Here is a 20,792-nt window from a genome sequence, read left to right on the forward strand (position 1 = left end):
CTATAAATATCCACCCATTCGGTTGGGGTAGGTATCAGTTCAGTTAGTTCCGTTCTCGGTAGAACAGTTGATTCTTCAAACCTTTTCCAAAATGATGATCAAGAGTTTGGTGGCACTTGCCTTGGTGGGAGCGGCTGTTGCGCTGCCCTACGAGCATCACGGATACATCAACGAGGTCAAGCACATCCCGTACAAGTACTACGGTGGCATGGAAGGAGGTATCGGAGGTGGAATCGGTATTGGAGGTGGTATTGGCGGAGGATTCGGAGGAAGTGAGGTAAGATATCCTAAACTTTTGGTGTTACCAAGATTTAAAACGTCAACCTCGTAATTCCCAAGGGTGGCTACAAGGAGGAGAGCGGTCTGGACTACTACTCGTACCCGAAGTACAAGTTCGAGTACGGAGTGAAGGACATCCACACCGGAGACCACAAGAGCCAGTGGGAGATGCGTGATGGAGATGTTGTCAAGGGAGCGTACACCTTGGATGAGGCCGATGGAACCCATCGTATCGTGGAGTACTACGCCGACAGCAAGACTGGTTTCGAGGCCAAGGTTAAGAACATCGGACACGCTATCGAGAGTGGCATCGGAGGACAGGAGGGAGGAATCGGTGGCGGATACGGCCATGGTTACAGCTACAGCAAGCTGAAGAAGTACAACTGAACACAAATCTCCTAGAGATGTATTAACAAGACTGGATGTCAACCGACTGGAACAATCGCGTAACTTATGAGTCCTCAAGAATAAAAAAAACAGCTTTGCATTTGTGTTAAAGCGTACAAAATATGTCTTGTTCAACTCTTCTCAAGATTAAGTAACAACAACACCCCTCCTCCGTGTGATCCAATTTGCAAAACAACGGCAAACAATTCCTCCGAACAGCGTCGCACACCCGTAACCAAAACAATTCCTAGAACTCGCGCACTTCTAGGAAGTTGAGCACTTTCGCTACAACGCCGTAGTAAAGCTCGCGCTTCGCTTGTTGGCTTTCAAGTGCCATCGTGTTGTTATTTATGTGTGTGCAGAACCTCTCAATTATCGCGATTACGGCGCACAGAGTCCAGGAGGGTGATGTCGGGGGGAGTGGGTTGTGGTAGTGAAGTATTCAAAGAGCTACCTTGACTCTGTTCCATATGGTATTCTGGAGGAACGATTTGGAAAATCTACACCCAAAGGAAACACGTTTGACAGAAAATGTTCAGCATTCATTGTCGTATGGATCGGAATTCATGCATGTATTACACATATTCAGTAACGACGTGTACGTATGATAAGAATGTGGAAATTAACTTTCATCTGTTCCGCCTCCATCGTCATCCCTCCGGCTTGAACTAACAAACAATAACAACAACATCAGCGGCATCGACACAAGCCGTGACACACGAAACCCAACGCACTGTCATACACGCGATCGTGTGTGTCAAGTGACTACATTCTCACATATCTGCCTCTTTCTTTACGACGTGAGATTCTGCTATCAGGAGAGAGATAGCGGAAACGACGGTGGAGGACACAATGCGATATGTGATAACGAAATTCCACTGATTAAATCACTGCCTTTTGTGAATTGCTTGGAAGGATGATGAGGGGGCAGGGTTCCTTAAGGAGGCGACAAGTACCATTAGGCCGAATATACAAACTTCTAGAAGTTTGCTAGTGTGAGTCGACTCTCTTAGTTTCGTGAAATCTCTTAGAGAGCGTTCTCTTTCTCTCATTCTCGCGAGAGAGAGTAACTCGCTCGATTTCACTCACACAAGCGTCGCGTATCGATCGATATGCACCGCTTGCTTGGTGTGTGCGTGTGGCGATAGTGCATAGAACTCCACACCCACAGACGTCATCAATGTGCAGAAATCCCACTGATGCCCCCCTACACACTACACAATAGAGAAGATTGAATTTGAGGAATTTGCTGGATGTGTGTCGAGAATAGGGATGGGGGGGACTTGCGGGAGTGTTCGAGACGGGGGCTCCATTTTGGATATCCGAAGGCGAAACGTGGCAAATATGGGTGTAATGAGATGTACTAATTAAGATTAAGGTTGGATTAAGAGGAGTTTATGATATGACTAACATCTTCGCTATGACAACTCGTAATGTATGCGTAAACAAACAAACTGGATTTTTTTTCTTCAAGCGAGTTTTACGATTAAGGGCTCGGGTTTCCGTACGAAGGTGAGGGTGGTAGCTGCACCCAAAGTTTGTGAAGCGAAAAATTTATGTTTGTGTAGCAGGTTTGTATTTGTGCAACAATTCCTATTAGAATTGAGAAGAGAGCGTGCGAGAGCGAGTTTCAATGAACCGGCCGGCATTTAAAACTTTTTAGCAAAAACTGTGCATGATGAGACATGTACGAACCAAAATATTGTAGACGTAAGCAAGTTCAGCTGAGAGTACAATAAAGAGAGAATGAAGAATTGAGAGCCTCTCTGGAGAGAGAAAACGAATCATGACAGTGTCAGTGCGAGGTACGCTCACGGTGGTGTGGGATGATGAGAAATGTCATATGCGACGGGCCTGACAGCTGTGAAAAGCGGTGGAGAACATCGCGGCCGTTGTGTGCGTGTAGATCGCGGGAAGGTCATGGCTGTGGAAAAGAAGAAGGGTTTCCACGGCGATGCCGGTGGGGGTTCGGAGAGGGCGTTGCCGCGGCAGCGGCGGCGGAACGAAGCAAGAGCAACGTGCAGCGGATGCAAGGAAAAATGCAGATAATTGTTATGAGTTATTGTATTTTCGGAATTGATGCGACGCCATGTCTGGCTGCGTGGCAGCGCTGGCCGAGTGGAAACACCCAGCTAAATCTGGCTTGGTGTTTCCTCCGTTTCTGGAGCACACGCGCTTTCGAAAGCGTTGCGCTGTAAATCATCGCGCATTCCAGACTAATTTATCACACAAGTCATGTTCGATCTTGAGCAGCTGCCAAGTCGAATGACTTTCAAGTAGAGCGCAGCGTCTGCGACGAGTGTGAGTGGACTACATTCTTGTAGAATATAATTGTTGGGCCTTCTGGGAGTCGTTGGATGATCCAGAACTTCCGTCTAGGGATACAAAATGACCAGTGCATGTCACTGAAGCTGCACGGAGAAAAATGAGTTCGCAAAATCGTGAACAAGCGTTCGTGAAATTGGGAACTATTTTCATGAACGCTTGGCCACGATTTTCGGAACATATTTTTCTCTTTTTTTTTTGATCTGGTTGATCCTCAATTGTACATCATGGCTCACCATGGTTGAAGCACGGAAAAAAATGAGTTCCGAAAATCGGGAAGAGATCACATGAAAAGTTATCTGCTTTAATTGTTTCAGAGTAACAAGTTTGGATAAGCGATTCATCTGATCAATGAAATCCCCGACCATGTCTGCTGCCAAGCGTTTCGGTGATTGAGTTACAAAACTCGACCGGTGTTTCCTCCGCAGAACATCAGCCAAGGTCACCACACCCCGAAAAAGTTACCCGCTAATCGCATTACCCGCACCATCATCATCTCCGCGTTGATCCCGGCCGGGCCTCGAGAGCTATAATGAGTTTAATTCCATCCCGCATCTTCTTCCGCCCAAGAAGACGTCAACGACTCCGACTGTGGGAAAGTCGCTGCCGGCGGCGGCGTTAATCGGATCATTGTTACTTCGTTAAAGCCGCCAGCGGAGACTCTAGTGGGTACGTACCGCGGAACATGACGATTCAACCGCAGCACGTCACATCGGATTAGGGGGTATAGAAACGGGGATCAACCGCACAACTGCCCCGGCCTGCCTGCAGCAGGTGAAGCCCGATGAAGGCTACGGAACCGGTTGGCCGGCGAAACGCAGAAGCTTTGCGAATGCATCGCCGAGAGAGGTGAACCAGACGGACAACCCAAAAAAAAATGCGAATCGCTGGAAGAAGACATGCGGCACGCGAACGACTCAGTAGGCAGGGGGAAATGAACGGGAAATGGCAAGAGATTGTGAGTACGAGAGAGGGTGGGAAATACGAGCGACGGTTGTGTGTGTCTGTTGGTAGCGAAGAGAGTGAGCGGATTCTCCGCGGAGAGAGCTTAGGGAGTGGCTCTCTTGAATGTCCGATGATTTTTTTCAAGAATTACTTTAGATTTTTCGCAAAATTGATTCAGCTGTTTGAAACGAAGCTGTCAACTTTGACAACCTTCAAGTATGTCGAAGACGTCAAAGCGTTCCATGATCTTCCAGAACTTCCCACACAGGAATCTCCCACAATCTCTCCCTCTCTCGACACCCGTACAACACACGACCTGCGGTGCATGTGTGCGTGAATCGCACGTGGCTGCCACTGTATGTGTGTGCGCCGTGGAAAATAATCAATATCGGAAAAGTCAAAGTGAAAAGTTTCACCCGAAATTCTGCGTGTGGATCCGCGACAGCCGGAATCGTTTTTTGCGTTGTCTGTGTCCTTCGCGGTCGTCGTTGCAGTCTTTGTCTTGGTCCAACTTCCGGCTCATTCCGCGCCGAGGTAGCCAAAGTTTTTGCTGTGTTTTCCAACCGCGCGCGATTGTTCGAGCTCGCTCGGGTGGAACCGTCTGTCTGGTTGTCTGTGTACGCTGTCTGTTCCGATAACTTGAAGAAGTGAACAAACTCACTGGAGCGAATCATCCACGGAGCGGTTCAGCTGAGGTTTCGTTCTTCGTTGTTTTTTTTTTTGTTTTCGGGGATTTCCAAGAAGAATCGTCGAAGACAACGCGTGTCGCGTAGCAGCCAAGAGTTCTTCCGGTTCTTCCAACGCCGTAGCCTCTGTGTTATGGTAGTACTGCTAGACGGCAAAAGAGCAACCTACAAGATGATGGTAAGTGCAAGAGAGAGGAGGGGTACTTCCGGTGTAGCGAGCGCCCCGTTATTGCCACGGAGAAAGAGCGAAATCTGGCGAACGGAAATTGGAAATGTATGCAAAAAAGACCCGCGGAGGAACCTACCCGGCGCGCTCCAAAAACATATGAGCACAACTCTGTGTTGGTGTGTGTGTGTGTGTTGGTGAAGGTGTAATCCAAGATGCGCTCCGCTTGATATCGGCAAGCCGGCAGCGGCCACGGCATGTGCATTCCTGGGGCGCACTGGTAGTGGTACGCAGAAGATCGTCGATTGTACGCGCGAAGCACGCGAAAGAAACGGGAACTCCAAATCGAGAAAAGTCAGTGAACGTCGGCCACTTCTTCTTGATTGCACACACAAAAAAATCGCGTGGAATTTAACGACCTTCTTTTTCTTTCTTTTTGCTTTGGAGACCGAACCTGGGCCCATTATCAGGTGATGACGCCATCGATGCAATCGTGCGTCATCGTTGCTGGCATTCCAAATAAGATATCAAAACCGGTTACCGGTGTGTTGTTCCCATATGGTTTGTTGAATTCTTGGCATCGTGCGTATTATTTTGGAGCGTGACGTACGAGTATTGGTGTGCGTGGGCGGATTTTTGCGGAAAATGGCAGCAACGCCGGAGCACGTTTTTCCAGAATGTGCATCCGGCCTCGAGTAGCCTTGTTTGGTGTGGGAATGGTTCAGGAAATTGTAGAATTTATCTTGAACTTTTTCTTATTCCGATTTTTTACTACTTTTTCTTTTAAGTAGTTCTCTACGGTTTAGCAAATAAACTTTTAATTTGTATTTTTTATTCGGATGACACTTTTCTATACATTCCCTATGTAAAAAACCCATTTTTGCAAAGTTAGTTTTTCCATAAAAATCTCCATAATTTTTTGCAGGAGCGGCCATGGCTGACTGGTTACGGTGTTAAAAACACAGAAATTTGAAGTTAGGAATATATGAACGAAAAATCAGAGTCGTTGGTGTCTTCGGCAAAGTTGTGGATTTCAATTACGACTGTTCAGGAAAAAATATGTATTCTCTTAAGGCCGTTGCAAATATTTTTCAAAGCTTATGTCGCCCCCCCCCCCTTCAAAATCGGCCCGAAAAATCAGGGGGCAAAAAAAAAATTCAAAAATCTTCTAAATTTTAATGAAAATAGAAGACAAATTAACTTAAAACAATCTAAAACGCATTTTTCTGAATTCATAATCATATTTAGCATGTTTGGGCTGGATTAAAAGTATTTTATTTTTTTATGAAATTCCAATGTACAGCACCGCTAAAACTATTTTTTGCAAAAAAAAAAAATCGTCAATACTTAGTATTTTGGAAACTAATGATTGCAAAACAACTGGGCAGGTGTAAAATTCATTTCTAAACACTTTTTTCATTCAAATGTTGAAACCAATTCAAATGTTTAAACTTTTTTATTTTTTAACGCCCGCTTAACTTTTTTTATTAAAATTTTTATTCCCAAAATACGTATTTTTAAATTTTCTAATTTTTTTGATATGTTTTTTAGGAATCAAAATGTCATCTTAATAGCCATAGTGCATGATGGTGCAAAATCTGGTTCCAGAGATAAATATGATTTTTTGAAAAAAATGTGGTCAATTAGAAAAAAATAAGTTTGAAAGCCAAATTAAATTTGTAATTTAAAAGTACTATACAGAATTGTTGACACAGTACCGTTTTAGAGTTACAGTCACTTTGAGGCTATATTTTGCTGAAATTTTAAGATTTTTCGGTTTTTTAAACGCTATGTGAAAGATTGTCGCCCTGAAAATAATAGTTTTTAAAAGCTGAGAAAATTTCAATTCGTTTCTGAGGTGATTAGGTTTTTAGGTGACAAAATAAAATCATTTTCATCGATTCGAATTTTTTGTGAGGCTGTTTTCACAAAGAATTCAAATCGATGAAAATGTTTTTTTTTGTCACTAATTAGCCTGTAATTTTCAACTGGCGAAAAAATGAAACTAGGGGAACTATACCCTTTCTCAGCCTATTTCTATTATCGGCCTATCAGCACTTTGATCATGAATTACAGTTTATATCAAGTGTTTTTGACTGTTCCAAAGTAATAAATAGCTCAAATAAAAGTGAGCAAGCAACTCTCCATTGTTGAAACATCTGAAAATGTTGATTTAAGAGCAGAAATGGCAAAAGTGATGAGAATTGGTCGAACGGCTTAGTGTGATTAAAATGGGTATATTTCCCCTATCTAATTTACTTTCTGAAAATATTCAAAATTGGTTCTATGAAATATAAAAAAGTTATGTCTGCAAGACTTTTTCAAAAGTTTTGACTGATTTTGAAATGATTTAAAATTCAATGAATTTTCAACGAAAAATTTCAATTCAAAAGATCACATTTCACAAAAGTTTTATTTTTCGACACGTGGATTATGTACAAACCGTAAGTGACAAAAAGTTAAATCGAAATTTATTTTTCCCGTATTTTTTCGAAATGACTCAATCATAATCTACAACTTTGCCGAAGACACCGAATCGGTCAGAAAACTCCTTCTTAAGGTACAGAATACGTACGGAAACTTAGAGAACAACTCAAATTACAGTGGACTCTCTGGCTGTCGATCTTCTCGATATCAATATTGCTCCAGCTGTCAATAAATTTTTCAGTCCCTTCAAATAGATTGCTTTGATTTTCCGTTCTATATTTTGATAACTCCTGCTCTCGACGGTCCCTTCAATATCGACAACGAGAGAGTCCACTGTATGACATTTTTCTTCATCTAAAACGTATAATGAATGATGCTTCTTCATGTAATTACTTAATGCAATTATTTTTTGTGATATTTCCTGAAAATCTGATTTCTTCAATTGTTGCAAAATGGCTACTTTGGTCGTACATGAAATCCTTACTTTGTTTCAGCAAAAACATAAAAATGAATAAAAAAAAAATGAATGCTCTTTTCTGTTTTGGGTTGATTCTCACTAATTGTTCTGCACAGAAAAAAGGGAATTTACTCGACACGGACAAAATGAATCACATGTAAACTCAGTTGAACTTGAGATTCGTTGTAAACGGTTGAACTACACGTAAAATCACGTTTTTACGTACCTATAATTTGTTGCAAATATGCATCAAATTGCATTTAAATTTAAATGTTTAATGACGTGCAAAAGTGTTGCATCAGGCTGGTACAAATATTTTTAAAAGTTTTTGTCACCCCCCCCCCCCCTTCAAAATTGGCCCGAAAAATCAGGGGGCAAAAAAAATATTTTTACAATAAACTTCAAAATTTCAATGATAATTCAAGGGCAACCAGCTGAAATCAAATTAAAATACATTCTCCTGCGTTTAAAATCATTTTTAGCATGTTTGGGTTTATTAAAAAATCTTAAGATTTTTAGTAAATTTTCGATGCAAAATCTTTTTTGTTTTATACAATTTTTGTTTTTGTCAGATCTTAGATTTTTTGAAAACTAATGATTGCAAAACAACTGAACTAGTGTAAAATGCATTTTAAAACACTTTTTTCATTTAAATGTGAAGATTATGGCTTGTTATTGAAATTTTTATGTTTTTTTATTTTTGCCCCCTTGACCTCGGCCAGGGCCGAGGGACAAAAACTTTTTTAAATATTTGCATCGGCCTCATTTATGATGTAACAATAGGAAATATTTTTTTGAGTGTCGTTGATAATCATTTTTAGCATGTTTGGGTTTGTTTTAAATATTTTCAATTGAATTCTGGTCTAATGAAAAGTCAAGGCTTTTTGCTTTTTTAAATAATTTAATACCAAACAAGGAAAAACTAATGGCCTACAACATCGGAAGATTGTCTAATAATTTATGTGATATTTGTAATGGAATTGATAATAACGGACACAGAATAATGGAATGCCCCAGGATTATTTCGAATGGGACAAAGAAAAAAGTAGAAAAAATAAGTGGGATAAAATTAGTGAATCTAGAGGATATTGTGTCATTTGAGATTGATGAGAGAAAAAAATCTGAAAAAGCCGCTTTGTGGTTATGTATTCTAGCGATTTCTTTCAATTTGAAGTGCTACCCTGGACATAGCTTGTCTGTTTTCAAAAAAATTTCAATAAAGTTTTTGGAACTCATTTGCTAAGGTTAGGGTTGTAGGATGAGAAAGTTAGGAAAGTAAAATATTGTAAACGTTTTTTAAAACCCAAAAAAAAAATCGCTCTTAACAAACTTTTAAAAATGATTTGTTTTTCCAAAATAATTTCAAAAAATCAAAGAAAGGGAAAAAAATATGTGTTTCCTGCCTTTTTTATTTTTTCCCAATTTTTAATTGTATTTTTATTTAGACAACTAAATTTAAAAATATTAGGAAAAATGTAAAAAAATCGCCCAAAAAAATCTATACATCGTGAGCATTCAAGAGTTCCTCTATTTGATACGTTTTGAAAAAACTTAAATTCATTGACAAATGGACAATATTCTTCTGTTGAAAAAAGTCGAATCATGCAATACATAAAAAAAAACATAAAAAAACATCATTCAACGATTTAAGTTTTTTTTTAATTTTTCATGAGTTTGGTGGTTTTTCTCCAAATTGTAGCACAATTTCATTAACTTTTTATTTGAGGCACTTGAAAGACGTGTAGATGAATAATCTCAAACATTTTTGAAATTGGTTTTTTCGTAAGTAGGTCGAATACCGATGCAAAACAGGCCACCGATGCCAATGGCTCTTAAGTCTTTTTGAAAACTTATCGGAGATTTCATTTCATAGCTAAAAGAATATTAAGAAAGTAAAACATTTAAATTGATGGTTGTAGGTCAAGCCTGAAAATAACATTGAAAAGAAAAAAAATAACAAACGAGAACAGAACACTGATGAAATCTGCAAGTAGTAGACGAAAAACGTATCTGTCAAGATATTAAAATATATATATCGGAATTAAAAGGAACAACTAGTTTCTATGTATTCATAGTAACGCTCAACCAAACCCAAGCATGCCAGATTTTGCAGATTTTCGGGCACATCACAAAAACGCAAATGAATTTAACCTAAATAAAAAACAATCTCTTGAAAAAAAAATGCAGCAAAAGAATCGAAAATCGTTTTTCTTTTTTGTTAGCAAATAATTTTAGAAGAAATCAGCGATTAACATAGGTAAACAATACGTTTGAGCATTGAGCCTGTGCTAAAAAAATCTGCAAATCTGGCATGCCTGACCAAACCACAAGATAAGAGAATATTAATACCAAAACTACTAAGAAAAAGAGGAAGAGAAATTTTCATACACATTTCTTAATATTTCTCGAGCTTTGGGTGTTTTCGTTGAAGAACTAAAAAATGGTATAGCAAAAGTAAAACAACCCAAATTTAGAACAGAGAAATTACCATGTTTCAAGTATTCTGATGAATGAATATAACCAAAGATTAAAAGAATATTTTTCTATAAACCATTTACATTTATTCTCCCATCTAGACCATTCCAAACGAGATGATACAAATCCCAGCTAACGAAGCGAATTTTCCTCCTACCACGTCCCTTTCTAGGGACATTCCTCCCCCACCGATTGCAGCGGCAGCGGTGCGGTGCATCTCCGCCAAGGCACCATTTTCCCCCTCCCTCCGCGCGATGATAACGCCTAACGCGCCACCGATGATGAGTTCGCTATCCTCCCACAAAACAACAAACCAGATCGATGATAATGATTATGACGTAAGCGCAGCACAGAGACCAGCGCACCGCACACAGTTTGCTGGGTGTCATCGTGGTAGTTTATCGTCAATACCATAAAGTTTGCGTGGGAGAGTGTGCGCTATCTTTTGGGTGGTTTTGGGTGATTTTGAGTTCTGGAAAAGTTGTCGCCAGCTTACTTAAAGAGAGGTTGGGATGATCAATAGTTTGGAGGAGTTTGATCTTATTGCAATTGTCGAGAACTGAGCGATACACAAAAATACGTAATCCTATCCTGCCAACCTTTGCACTCACGGTCTTGGATGACAATGATGTTGGTGTCGCCTCTGGAGTGTACTCTTCACGGCCAAAAGCAGGGGATGGCCTGCAGCGTTGCACCACACCCTATCGAATGCTCAAAAAAAAAAAAAAAATGGTCAAACTAGCAATGGCCGCCCCAAGCTACTGTCGTCGTGGGGGTGGATGGTGGGAGTTCTAGTGTCCACGACATGGGCTTTTGTTTCAACCTCTCTCTCTCGGTGTACGTGTGTTTTGTAAATTGATGGCACTTTGGTGATAAAAGAGCCATGGTTTGTAATTTAGGGCTGCGCGCCATTTGTTATCGAGATATTGTTTGTTCCGCCGCTGGCTGGTCGGTTACGGGTGCGGCTGGTGGAGAAGGTGGCGTGGCGACCTACTATCGCTTGGTTGGAATGTTAGAACCTTCGATGGGGCCAGGATAGGGCGAATTGGTAATGGGAAACTTTATCTGCAGTCACACGTTCTGGACGTTTCCTGTTTGACTTTTATTTTCGTTTTTTTTGTGTGGAGAAAATAATGTTAAGGTTCTTTTATTTAAATCATTGATGTATCCCGTGTCCACTCAAAATAGATTCAAAATATTTTTTTTGCTCAGCTTAATTTTGTTTCAACTGGGGTGACATTAATAGGATTTCATTGAATTTTTGGAGTATTTTCCAACTGTTAAGGTTTATCTCAAGACTATTATTTTTAAAACATGTAGTGGGTAGACAAGATCCCTGTACAATTTTTGAAAAAAAAAAAAATCAATAGAGTGTAAACTAAAGTTGACCTCAAATTTCTTCAAATTTTATGTGTACGTTAAATCTACCATCAATAAGGTTGCTACTACAGTTTTGAAGAAAAAAAAATAATGTTTTAAATTTGTTTACTAAGTTTATAAGCTTTTTAACAAAATACATATATATTTTTGGTAAAATTGTTAAAATGTCGAAATTTTGTTTGAAATTCGTTGAAACTAGTTTTGTTTATAAAATGTTTTATTTACATTTGACTTTGAACTGAATTCAAAGCACAAATCGAAGTCGTACTCATATTTTATATGAAATTTGTCCTTCTGAAATTGCCTATAAATTTGGTTTGTTTTTAAATTATGTTTCAAAAACACAAAATATTTATTATTTACAAACTTATTCATTCTCAATTTGAAATCATGTTCATTGATAAAATCATAACACTTTGAGAATATTAAAATAATGCTATTCATCAACATTTTCCTAATTATAGTTAACTAACTTTTTGTATATTTATTTATTTTTTTGTATTTTTTTGAAGAACTTTGAACACTTCTCTACCACGGTCAGTATGATTCCATACCATTCCGTACGTGAGCAATTCTCTACCAAAACCGGAAATGGATTTTATTTGTATTTTTTGATTTGGCTCAAACTTTATGGGGGCCTTACCTATGACCAAAGAAGCTATTTTGTGTCATTGATTCACCCATACAAGTCTCCCTACAATTTTGGCAGCTGTCCATACAAAAATGGTACGTAAATACGAATAACTGTCGGCTTTGAATGAATTTTCTGATCAATTTGGTGTCTTCGGCAAAGTTGTAGGTATTGTTGAGGACTATTGAGAAAAAAATAGGTACATGGAATACAAAATATGCCGATTTTTTTTTATCATTTTTTTCACAAAAACTCAATTTCCCAAAATACCCAAATTCACCCCGTTTTACGGTACTTTTTCTCCATCAAAAAGTTGCAAAATAAAAATTAAATAAAAAGATTCTCTGGTGCAAATGATAAATTTGTTTGTGCAATCGTATAAAAAAAATCTTAAAATTTCAATATAAAAACTGATAAAAGACTAAAGCCAGTTGATATTTTTTGCATGTACATACCTATTTTGTAACAGTTCTTATCAATTCTACAAATTCGTCGATGATTTACAATCAATCGGAAAATCCTTTCTCGAAATAAAGATTCAAAATTGGTCGGTTTTGTAGATTTTTATTTTTTGTATTTTTTTGTTTGACTCAAGCTTTGTGAGGGCCTTCCCTATGACCAATAAAGCTGTTTTGTGCCATTGGTGTTCACTCTCAATAAAATTTTGGCAGCTGTCCATAACGAAAAATGTTACGTATGTATTAAAAAATCTGTATTTTTTAAAGGAATTTTCCAAACTAAAAAAAACATTTCTACCCAGAAAACGGGTCCGAAAAAGACATTTTTTAGCCATAGTGCACGATAGTGCAAATTCAATTGAGAAGATATAAATTTCTTCAAAAAATCTTATTATTTTGGTTTTTGGAGAATGTTGAAAATTTTAAACAAAAAAAAAAAAAATACAAAAAATATTTTTACAGCAAAATTAATTTTGATGTCGGAAGCACTTTCCTTTTCTTTTTTTATAAAATGTATCATTTTCAAGTTATATTAGGGTGACAAGAAAAAAAATAAAATTTTGGAAAATTTTAAGAGATACCCCCTAGTGCGATTCTTTAGGTTCAAATAAGTAACTGTGCTAATTTTGATCGTTGAAGTTTGTCAAAAAATTCTAAATTTCAACAAAAGGTTGCGTTTAATGTATCGGATCATTGTCAATTGTGAGGTTCTTATGTAAATTTTATGATGAAAAAAACTTTGTCGAAGACCGCAAAACAATCCGAGTTAATTAAAGAAGACGTTTTTGTATGAAAAAGATTTTGTTTTAGCAACTTGAATGGTCTATAGCGACCCTTAAACCTTATCGGATTTAGTTTAAAATTAGCTCAGTTACTTATTTTTGCCTAAGGAATCAAATCAGGGGGTTATCTCAGAGGTCGATTTTTTTTATACTGATGTCACCCTATTGGTCATATCTGTTTTTTTAAAAGGTCCAATGAACCGAATTTCCAGTTTTTGCATTTTGTGTGTTTTTGAAACCGCCTTGAGTCAGGGGTATTAAAAAACACCCAAAATGTGTATGTTTTTTTTTAAATCTATGGAGATAAGGGATTTTTTGATTGACTTGGTGTCTTCGGCAAAATTGTAGGTATATGATTAGGTCTTTTCGCAAAAAATGTGCATGAAAAAAATTGCTTTCTTGTTATTTAACTTTTTATGATTAAAAGTTTCATTTACAAAATACTTATTTTTTAATTTTTAATTTTAATCAGGAGATATTTTTTTAAATACACTTTTTACAATTATTTTAAGTGTTTGAAAATTTTAACAAAAGAATGACTAAAAATCACATTTACATCACATCACAATCGAAAAAAAAGTGAAGAAAGTTTCCTACAAATTTCTCTCTTCGAACATGAATTTGAATGCTAGATCATCAACATTCATTCTCATTGGATTTCCTTGCAATGACCTTTTTGATAATGTACGTAAAATTGTAATGGAAATAATTTAAATAAAATTAACAGTCTGGCCTTCAAAGCTTTACTAATCTGATTTTATTTTTTTTGGGTTGCCAGATTTTCATAATTATTTTCTATTCATTCAGATGGTATTATGAATTCCTTTCCAAAAACGATATTTTCAACAACTCCTACGATTTATGAGGAAGACAAAAAAAGTGATGAGTCTATAATGTCTGGTTCGTTTGGTCATCCAGCTGCACGAACCTACAGCATTTCGGGTTTAGAGGCTAGACAAGACGCGTCGATATGGTCGGCATCATATCGACGTCGTCGTGCTATCTTGTCGCACCCGCCATTTTGACGTTCCGAGAAAAACGCGTTTTAATGTTTAACCTTGAATATACAAAACCGAGAGCACGCAATGTAAACAATAATAAACACGTTTTGTTTGGCTGACCATTCTGTGCATTGTCCCAAAGTTTGGTTGAAGTTGGTTGCTGGAGTCCCGAGTTATAATTACAATTGTTTACGGTAGTCTAGCTTGCACGTGCGACAAACGCATCCTGACTTTCCTGGCCTGAAATCCCTTTGGCTTTTTGTCGCACTTACATCAATTTTCATGGAGTGACAAGATAGCACGACAAGATTGAAACTACTTTCATATGTAAAGTGACAAAAATGCACGGAGTTTTTTCGGTTTTTGTTGAATATCTCAGGATTGAAATCGAATTTTGGGGATCTGTGAAAGTCAAAAGGTGAGGCATTGTGAGCTGCACAAAATTGCGTTCTTAACTCAATTTGGCCCAAAATGCACGTACGACAAGTTAGCACGATGGCGACGATATGCAGTCAGTGAGCCAATTGCTGAGGGATAACAGCCAGAGTGTTGTTTTAAAAATAATTTTATTTTTAAAATTTTTCTCAGAAGATTTAATTTAAAAAAAAACCCTTTAAACTGTCAACGATATCACTACATGCCTAACTGGTTGAAATCGAACACGGTTGTTTGCAAAAAGAGACGAGCTCGCCAGAACGAAAGATGCACTCCGCCAGATGGAGTAAACTCACTGCGCGTTGTATGCAAATCATCAGTGACGACGCGAACCGAACCTGTGTCGGCGATGGCCTGTGGTTAGACTGCTTTTGCGGTTCTTCGAAAAGAAGATTAATTATGATGGGTTTGGAAGCAGAAAAGTGCTCTCTGGTGTTGACTTTTAGGGCTTCTTTATTAAAACCTTTGAACGAATAATGATTCAATAATTCGCCTTTCATGAATTTGCCATTGTCTGGACACATTTTCCAGCTTTTATATCGCTTTCCACTCGCGCCTCTGAATTGTTAATGCTTTCAATCAAAATTTCCATCAATTATTAATCGACGTTGCGTCCACCAGCAGCAGCAGAGGGTGGAACTATTTGATTTCTTGGTCAAGGCCCGGCAGTCGGCGGTGGATATTTGCAGTGACCTTGAACGGAAGGACACACCCCGCATCGGTAGGAGGCACCCCAGAAGTGTGTCCTTGGCACGCTTGTGGGATTTCCTGCGGCTTCTGCCAATGTCTGTGCATTGTGGACAGTAAACATTGTGGTTAACCGCTGGAAAAACTCACCAAGGCCCGGAGGCCTTTTCCAGCTCACAACCGATTGTGGGAAAAGAGCAACTCAAATATTGGCGGTTGTGGCAATTTGTCAAATAGAAAAAAAAACCGTCCTGCAGTTGATTGATTGGTTTCGTAATTGGTCGAATAACGAACCAATTTGCATTGTCGAAGGTAATTGAATTCGAAATCCTCCGACGGTTGATTAATTTGACGTGTTAATTTAATTTGCGTGAATTTTTATTCTGTTGATCCTCTCATCAAAACTTAATCGATCCAACAAACGCTTTGCAGTTCTCCAAACTGCTTATTTTGGAAATCCACTTAAAAAAGGGTAAACATTTGTTTTTGCCAGACACGTTCATCACTCCAGTGATTAGTTCTGTAATAATTTCCTAACCTCAAAAGCCCATCAAACCGGCTCCAGCGCGATCAAAATTCATTATAAAGGCATTCCGCCTACTAATACCGCACCGCAGCTGAGTTTGTGGTTCTATGTTGGTGCCCCCTGTACTTTTCATCAAATTTGCATAAACCAGCCAATCCCGGGTCGCCCTACATATTTCGAACCCAAGTCGTCGTGGTTCGACCTTCGCCTATTAACCAGAGAGAGAGAGAGAGAGAACGACGAGGGGCTTCTTTTGCCATATTCCTGGTAGTATGTAGCATAAATCCCCTCGACCTCGCACTCCCTCCCTGAAATGTTCATAAAAATGGCTGGTAGTCAGTGGAGAAAGCCCCCCCCCTCCCCCCCGCCTACGCCATGTTTGCATAGCCTGGCAGAGCATAGCATTACACTGGGTGTGTGTGTGTGCTCTACTCTTTATGACCACTTTATCGAACTAATAAAAATCAAATTAAAAACAAACAGACTTGGGCCCGGTTGTGGGGGCACAGTTATGAAAGTTTGGGAGAAATGTTGATATTACTCAATGTTCGGCATTAGTTTAAAATAATTTTAAATTTTTAGTTTATTTTTTTCAAATTATTTTTTTAATGGCCGGGTTAGAGGGTTATATTTGATCAAAAAGTTAAAATTTGATTCATTATTAAAACATTTTGAAGACAAAATCTTGTTTTACTCATGGATGGAAATTGTGTAAGCAAATTCGGTAACTCTACGTTGTCAAGTTTGTAGACATCTTAATTAGAGGTGGACCACTCTTTTTTAAGGAGCCGCTCATTTTCGCTCGCTCATTGAAATGAGCCTTCTGAACGGCTCTTTTGCTCTTTTTCAAAATTTGGTTGGTTATTTAAAAGAATCGTGTGAGTTTTGCCTTTCTTACAAAAGAAAGGTTCAAGGTTTGCTTTTGGAAAAACACTTTTCTCAGAAATCTTAAAAAAAATCGTACACCGCGAGGATTCGTCCCAGGAAAAAATCCTATTACTAAATTGAAGGTTTAGATGCGCTCTTTCGATTGAATTTTGGCCCGAAACCCGGAACTCAAAGTCTGAGCAATTCTCTACCAAAACCGGAAATGGATTTTATTTGTATTTTTTTATTTGGCTCAAACTTTGTGGGGGTCTTCCCTATGACCAAATAAACTATTTTGCGTCATTGGTTCACCCATACAAGTCTCCATACAATTTTGGCAGCTGTCCATACAAAAATGGTATGTAAATATTCAAACAGCTGTAACTTTTGAGTGAATTTTCTGATCAATTTGGTGTCTTCGGCAAAGTTGTAGGTATTGTTGAGGACTTTTGAGAAAAAACAGGTACACGGAAAAAAATTGGAGATTTTTTTTATCAACGTTTTTTTCACTAAAACTCAATTTCCCAAAATATGTATTTTTTGATTTTCGAGATTTTTTGATATAATTTAGGGGACAAAAATCCGCAACTTTTGAGCCATAGAGAAACAGAGAAACATCTGCCGCCGAGTTATGAATTTTTGAAAAAATAGTGATTTTTGGAAAAAATCGAAGTTTTATGCAAAAACAAGTTTGACATTACTTTTTAATGCAAAATTGAATTTGCAATCGAAAAGTACTTTACAGATTTTTTGATAAAGGGCTCCGTTTTCAAGATATAGCCACCGAAAGTTTGATTTTAGCGAAATATTTGCAGTTTTTCAATTTTTAAAAATAGTGACCATGAGTGAAAAAAAAATATTTGCTATAAAATTGTCTAAGAGACATTGAAGATTGGACCTCTGGTTGCTGAAATACAGCGGCTTAAAGAAAAAGAAACACGAAAATTGATGTTTTCTAAGTCTCACCCAATCAGCCCACCATTTTCTAATGACGTTATCTCAGCAATTAATGGTCCGATTTTCAATGTTAATGCATGAAACATTCGTGAAATTTTCCGATCTTGTCGAAAAAAATATTTTGAAAATTTTTAAATCAAGACTAGCATTTTAAATGGGCGTAATATTCAATATTTGGCCCTTTTAAAATGTTAGTCTCGATTTAAACATTTTCAAAATATTTTTTTCGAAAAGATCGGAAAATTTCACGAATGTTTCATATATTAACATTGAAAATCGGACCATTAATTGCTGAGATATCGTCATTAGAAAAAGGTGGGTTGTTTTGGTGAGATTTAGAAAACTTCAATTTTCGTGTTTCTTTTTCTTAAAGCGGCTCTATCTCAGCAACCCGAGGTCCAATCTTCAATGTCTCTTAAACAATTTTATAGCAAATTTTCTGAACTCTTCAAAAAAAAATATTTTTTGAAATGGTCACTCATGGTCACTATTTTTAAAAATTGAAAAACTGCAAATATTTCGCTAAAATCTAACTTTCGGTGGCTATATCTAGAAAACGGAGCCCTTTATCAAAAAATCTGCAAAGTACTTTTCGATTGCAAATTCAATTTTGCATTAAAAAGTAATGTCAAACTTGTTTTTGCATAAAACATCGATTTTTTTTTCCAAAAATCACAATTTTTTCAAAAATTCATAACTCGGTGGCAGATTTTTTGACCATGTTTCTCTATGGCTCAAAAGTTGCGGATTTTTGTCCCCTAAAACATATCATAAAATCTCGAAAATCAAAAAATACTTTTTTTGGGAAATTGAGTTTTAGTGAAAAAAAGTTGATAAAAAAATCTCCAAATTTTTTTTCCGTGTACCTATTTTTTTTCTCAAAAGTCCTCAACAATACCTACAACTTTGCCGAAGACACCAAATTGATCAGAAAATTCACTCAAAAGTTACAGCTGTTTGAATATTTACATACCATTTTTGTATGGACAGCAGAAGATGAACTAATGACGCAAAATAGCTTATTTGGTCATAGGGAAGTCTCCCACAAAGTTTGAGTCAAATAAAAAAATACAAAAAATAAAAATGGTCGAAATCGGCCGATTTCGTAGAGAGTTGCTCAGTCTGATTTTTGAGAGCCCTTTTGCTGAAATACATGAGCGATGTCTGTATCCGCTCTTAAAAATTTGTGTCTTCCATCACTGGAAAACCGCTCGTAAAACCCACAATTTTTATATTTCAGATCTGTAGCCGTGGGGTCGGAGACGAACATTTTATTTTTCGATTCACAATTTTAGACCAATAAATGTGGTCAAAGCCATTTTTAGAGGTATTTTTTGGACAATTTTACAGATAACACTGTCAAATTAAACGAATTCAGTTTCAAACAAAAAGCCATTCGAAAACATGCGCCATAAACTGCTTGGGTCCAAAATTTGAAGCTTTTCCAAAATGTATTTCCAGAGATATAGCCATGTTAGTGTTTTTCGTCTTACTTTTACCCTATTTTTTCCTATTAAATTTTTGGTTTTATACAAAATCATAAACTGAACATCAAATTCGAAGTCCCGGCTCGTTCTCGCTCGAAAGCTCGGCAAGTCGTCAAATCGAAGCTTCAACGCCAGCGTTTTATCGCTTGCGCGTTTTACGTTGCTCGTGAAAGTGTTCTTTCTGGCTTCTCATAATAGATCGAAAAAGTGCAATAGCGATACATATTTTTTAAGTTATTCATAGACTAACAATAAAGACAGAGTACCCTTTATTTTTTTCTAATAATGTCAATCCAATATGTTTTTCTTAATTAAATTTAAATATCTTGCGACAAATAATGTACCTCTGAAATTAAAAAAAAAATGCCAATCGAGGTTTAGCCTAAAAAGATTCGAAGCTTTAGGTAAAATTCTCACTGGGTGGTATCATTATTTTTCTGAAAAATTAATTGCACCAATATATTTCTCGGAGTTTTATCATTTTTTAATAAAGGCTCTATTTCATGATATTAAATCGGGTTTTTATATTAATTATTAAATCAAGGCAAAAAAATAAAAAAATATAAAAATTGAAATTACAATCCTAGGTTTCAACATTTGGATGAAAAAAGTGTTTTAAAATGCATTTTACAGGCGTACAGTTGTTTTCCAATCATTAGTTTTGAAAATATCGAGGTATTGACGGATTTTTTTTTTCGCAAAAAAAAAACTTTTCGTGGGACTGTACATTTGTATTTCATGAAAATTTGAAATGTTTTCAAATGAGCTGATTATAAACGCGGGAAAATACATTTTAACTGGTTTTCAGTTGATTAAACTTCAATTTTCATTAAAATTTTGAAGTTTTTCAAAAAAATATTTTTTTGCCCCCTGATTATTCAGCCAAATTTTGAAGGGGGGCGTAACGGCTTAAACTATAATTATAAAATTTCAATTGAAAAAAGTTAAAAAATCATTCAACCTTTTATCGGTTCTTTCAAAAGATCGGATTTTCAAAAAGAACCGCGGCTTTTTTGTGGGCCATGGTTCGTTCGCTCTTTTTAGTGAACCGGCTCTTTGAGCTGTTCGCTCTTTTTTGCCCACCTCTAATTTTAATGTTTACTAATCCGACAACATAGTGTTACCGGATTTGTTTACCGGATTTCTATCCGTTTTTAACTTACTGTGTCCTATTTGATTCGAGGACACTCTTTATTCGCCATATTAAAGCATGTTTTATCTTGCTACAAAGTGTATCTGTAGTGAAACCCGGGCAAGGGTGTACAAACTCCGAAAAAAAAAACAATCCGATCCAAAAGCGCCCACCAAGATTCGACGGGGTGAGCCAACACATCAGGCCACTTTGGCAGTGGGACAAGCTCCGATAAGAGCGTCTTCTTCGTACCAACCCGGCGCAAGTATGCAGCTCGTCATTCTCGATGCTCTAAAATGCCG

The 20,792-nt window shown here is 37.4% G+C and overlaps 2 protein-coding genes across 12 annotated transcripts in view; both read left to right on the top strand.

The window, feature by feature from the left end:
• The window catches only part of LOC6041261 (protein alan shepard), a 340,069-nt gene that overhangs the window by 62,589 nt on the left and 256,688 nt on the right, over positions 1–20,792 (top strand). Inside the window, exon 1 of one of the 11 annotated variants that reach the window (XM_038261539.1) lies at positions 4,328–4,800. The exons of the other annotated variants lie outside the window; for them this stretch is intronic. Coding sequence (XP_038117467.1) covers positions 4,756–4,800 — 45 coding nt within the window. The 5' untranslated portion in view covers positions 4,328–4,755. Of the gene's footprint in view, positions 1–4,327; positions 4,801–20,792 lie in introns of those variants that run through there. 11 annotated transcript variants of the gene reach the window in all.
• Positions 80–781, top strand: LOC119769392 (adult-specific cuticular protein ACP-20-like). Its single transcript, XM_038261546.1, has 2 exons — positions 80–277; positions 340–781. The coding sequence occupies exons 1-2, from the start codon at positions 92–94 to the stop codon at positions 664–666; spliced, it is 513 nt and encodes a 170-aa protein (XP_038117474.1). The 5' UTR covers positions 80–91; the 3' UTR covers positions 667–781.

This window comes from Culex quinquefasciatus, chromosome 3, assembly GCF_015732765.1.
Source record: "Culex quinquefasciatus strain JHB chromosome 3, VPISU_Cqui_1.0_pri_paternal, whole genome shotgun sequence".
Lineage (NCBI taxonomy): Eukaryota > Metazoa > Arthropoda > Insecta > Diptera > Culicidae > Culex > Culex quinquefasciatus.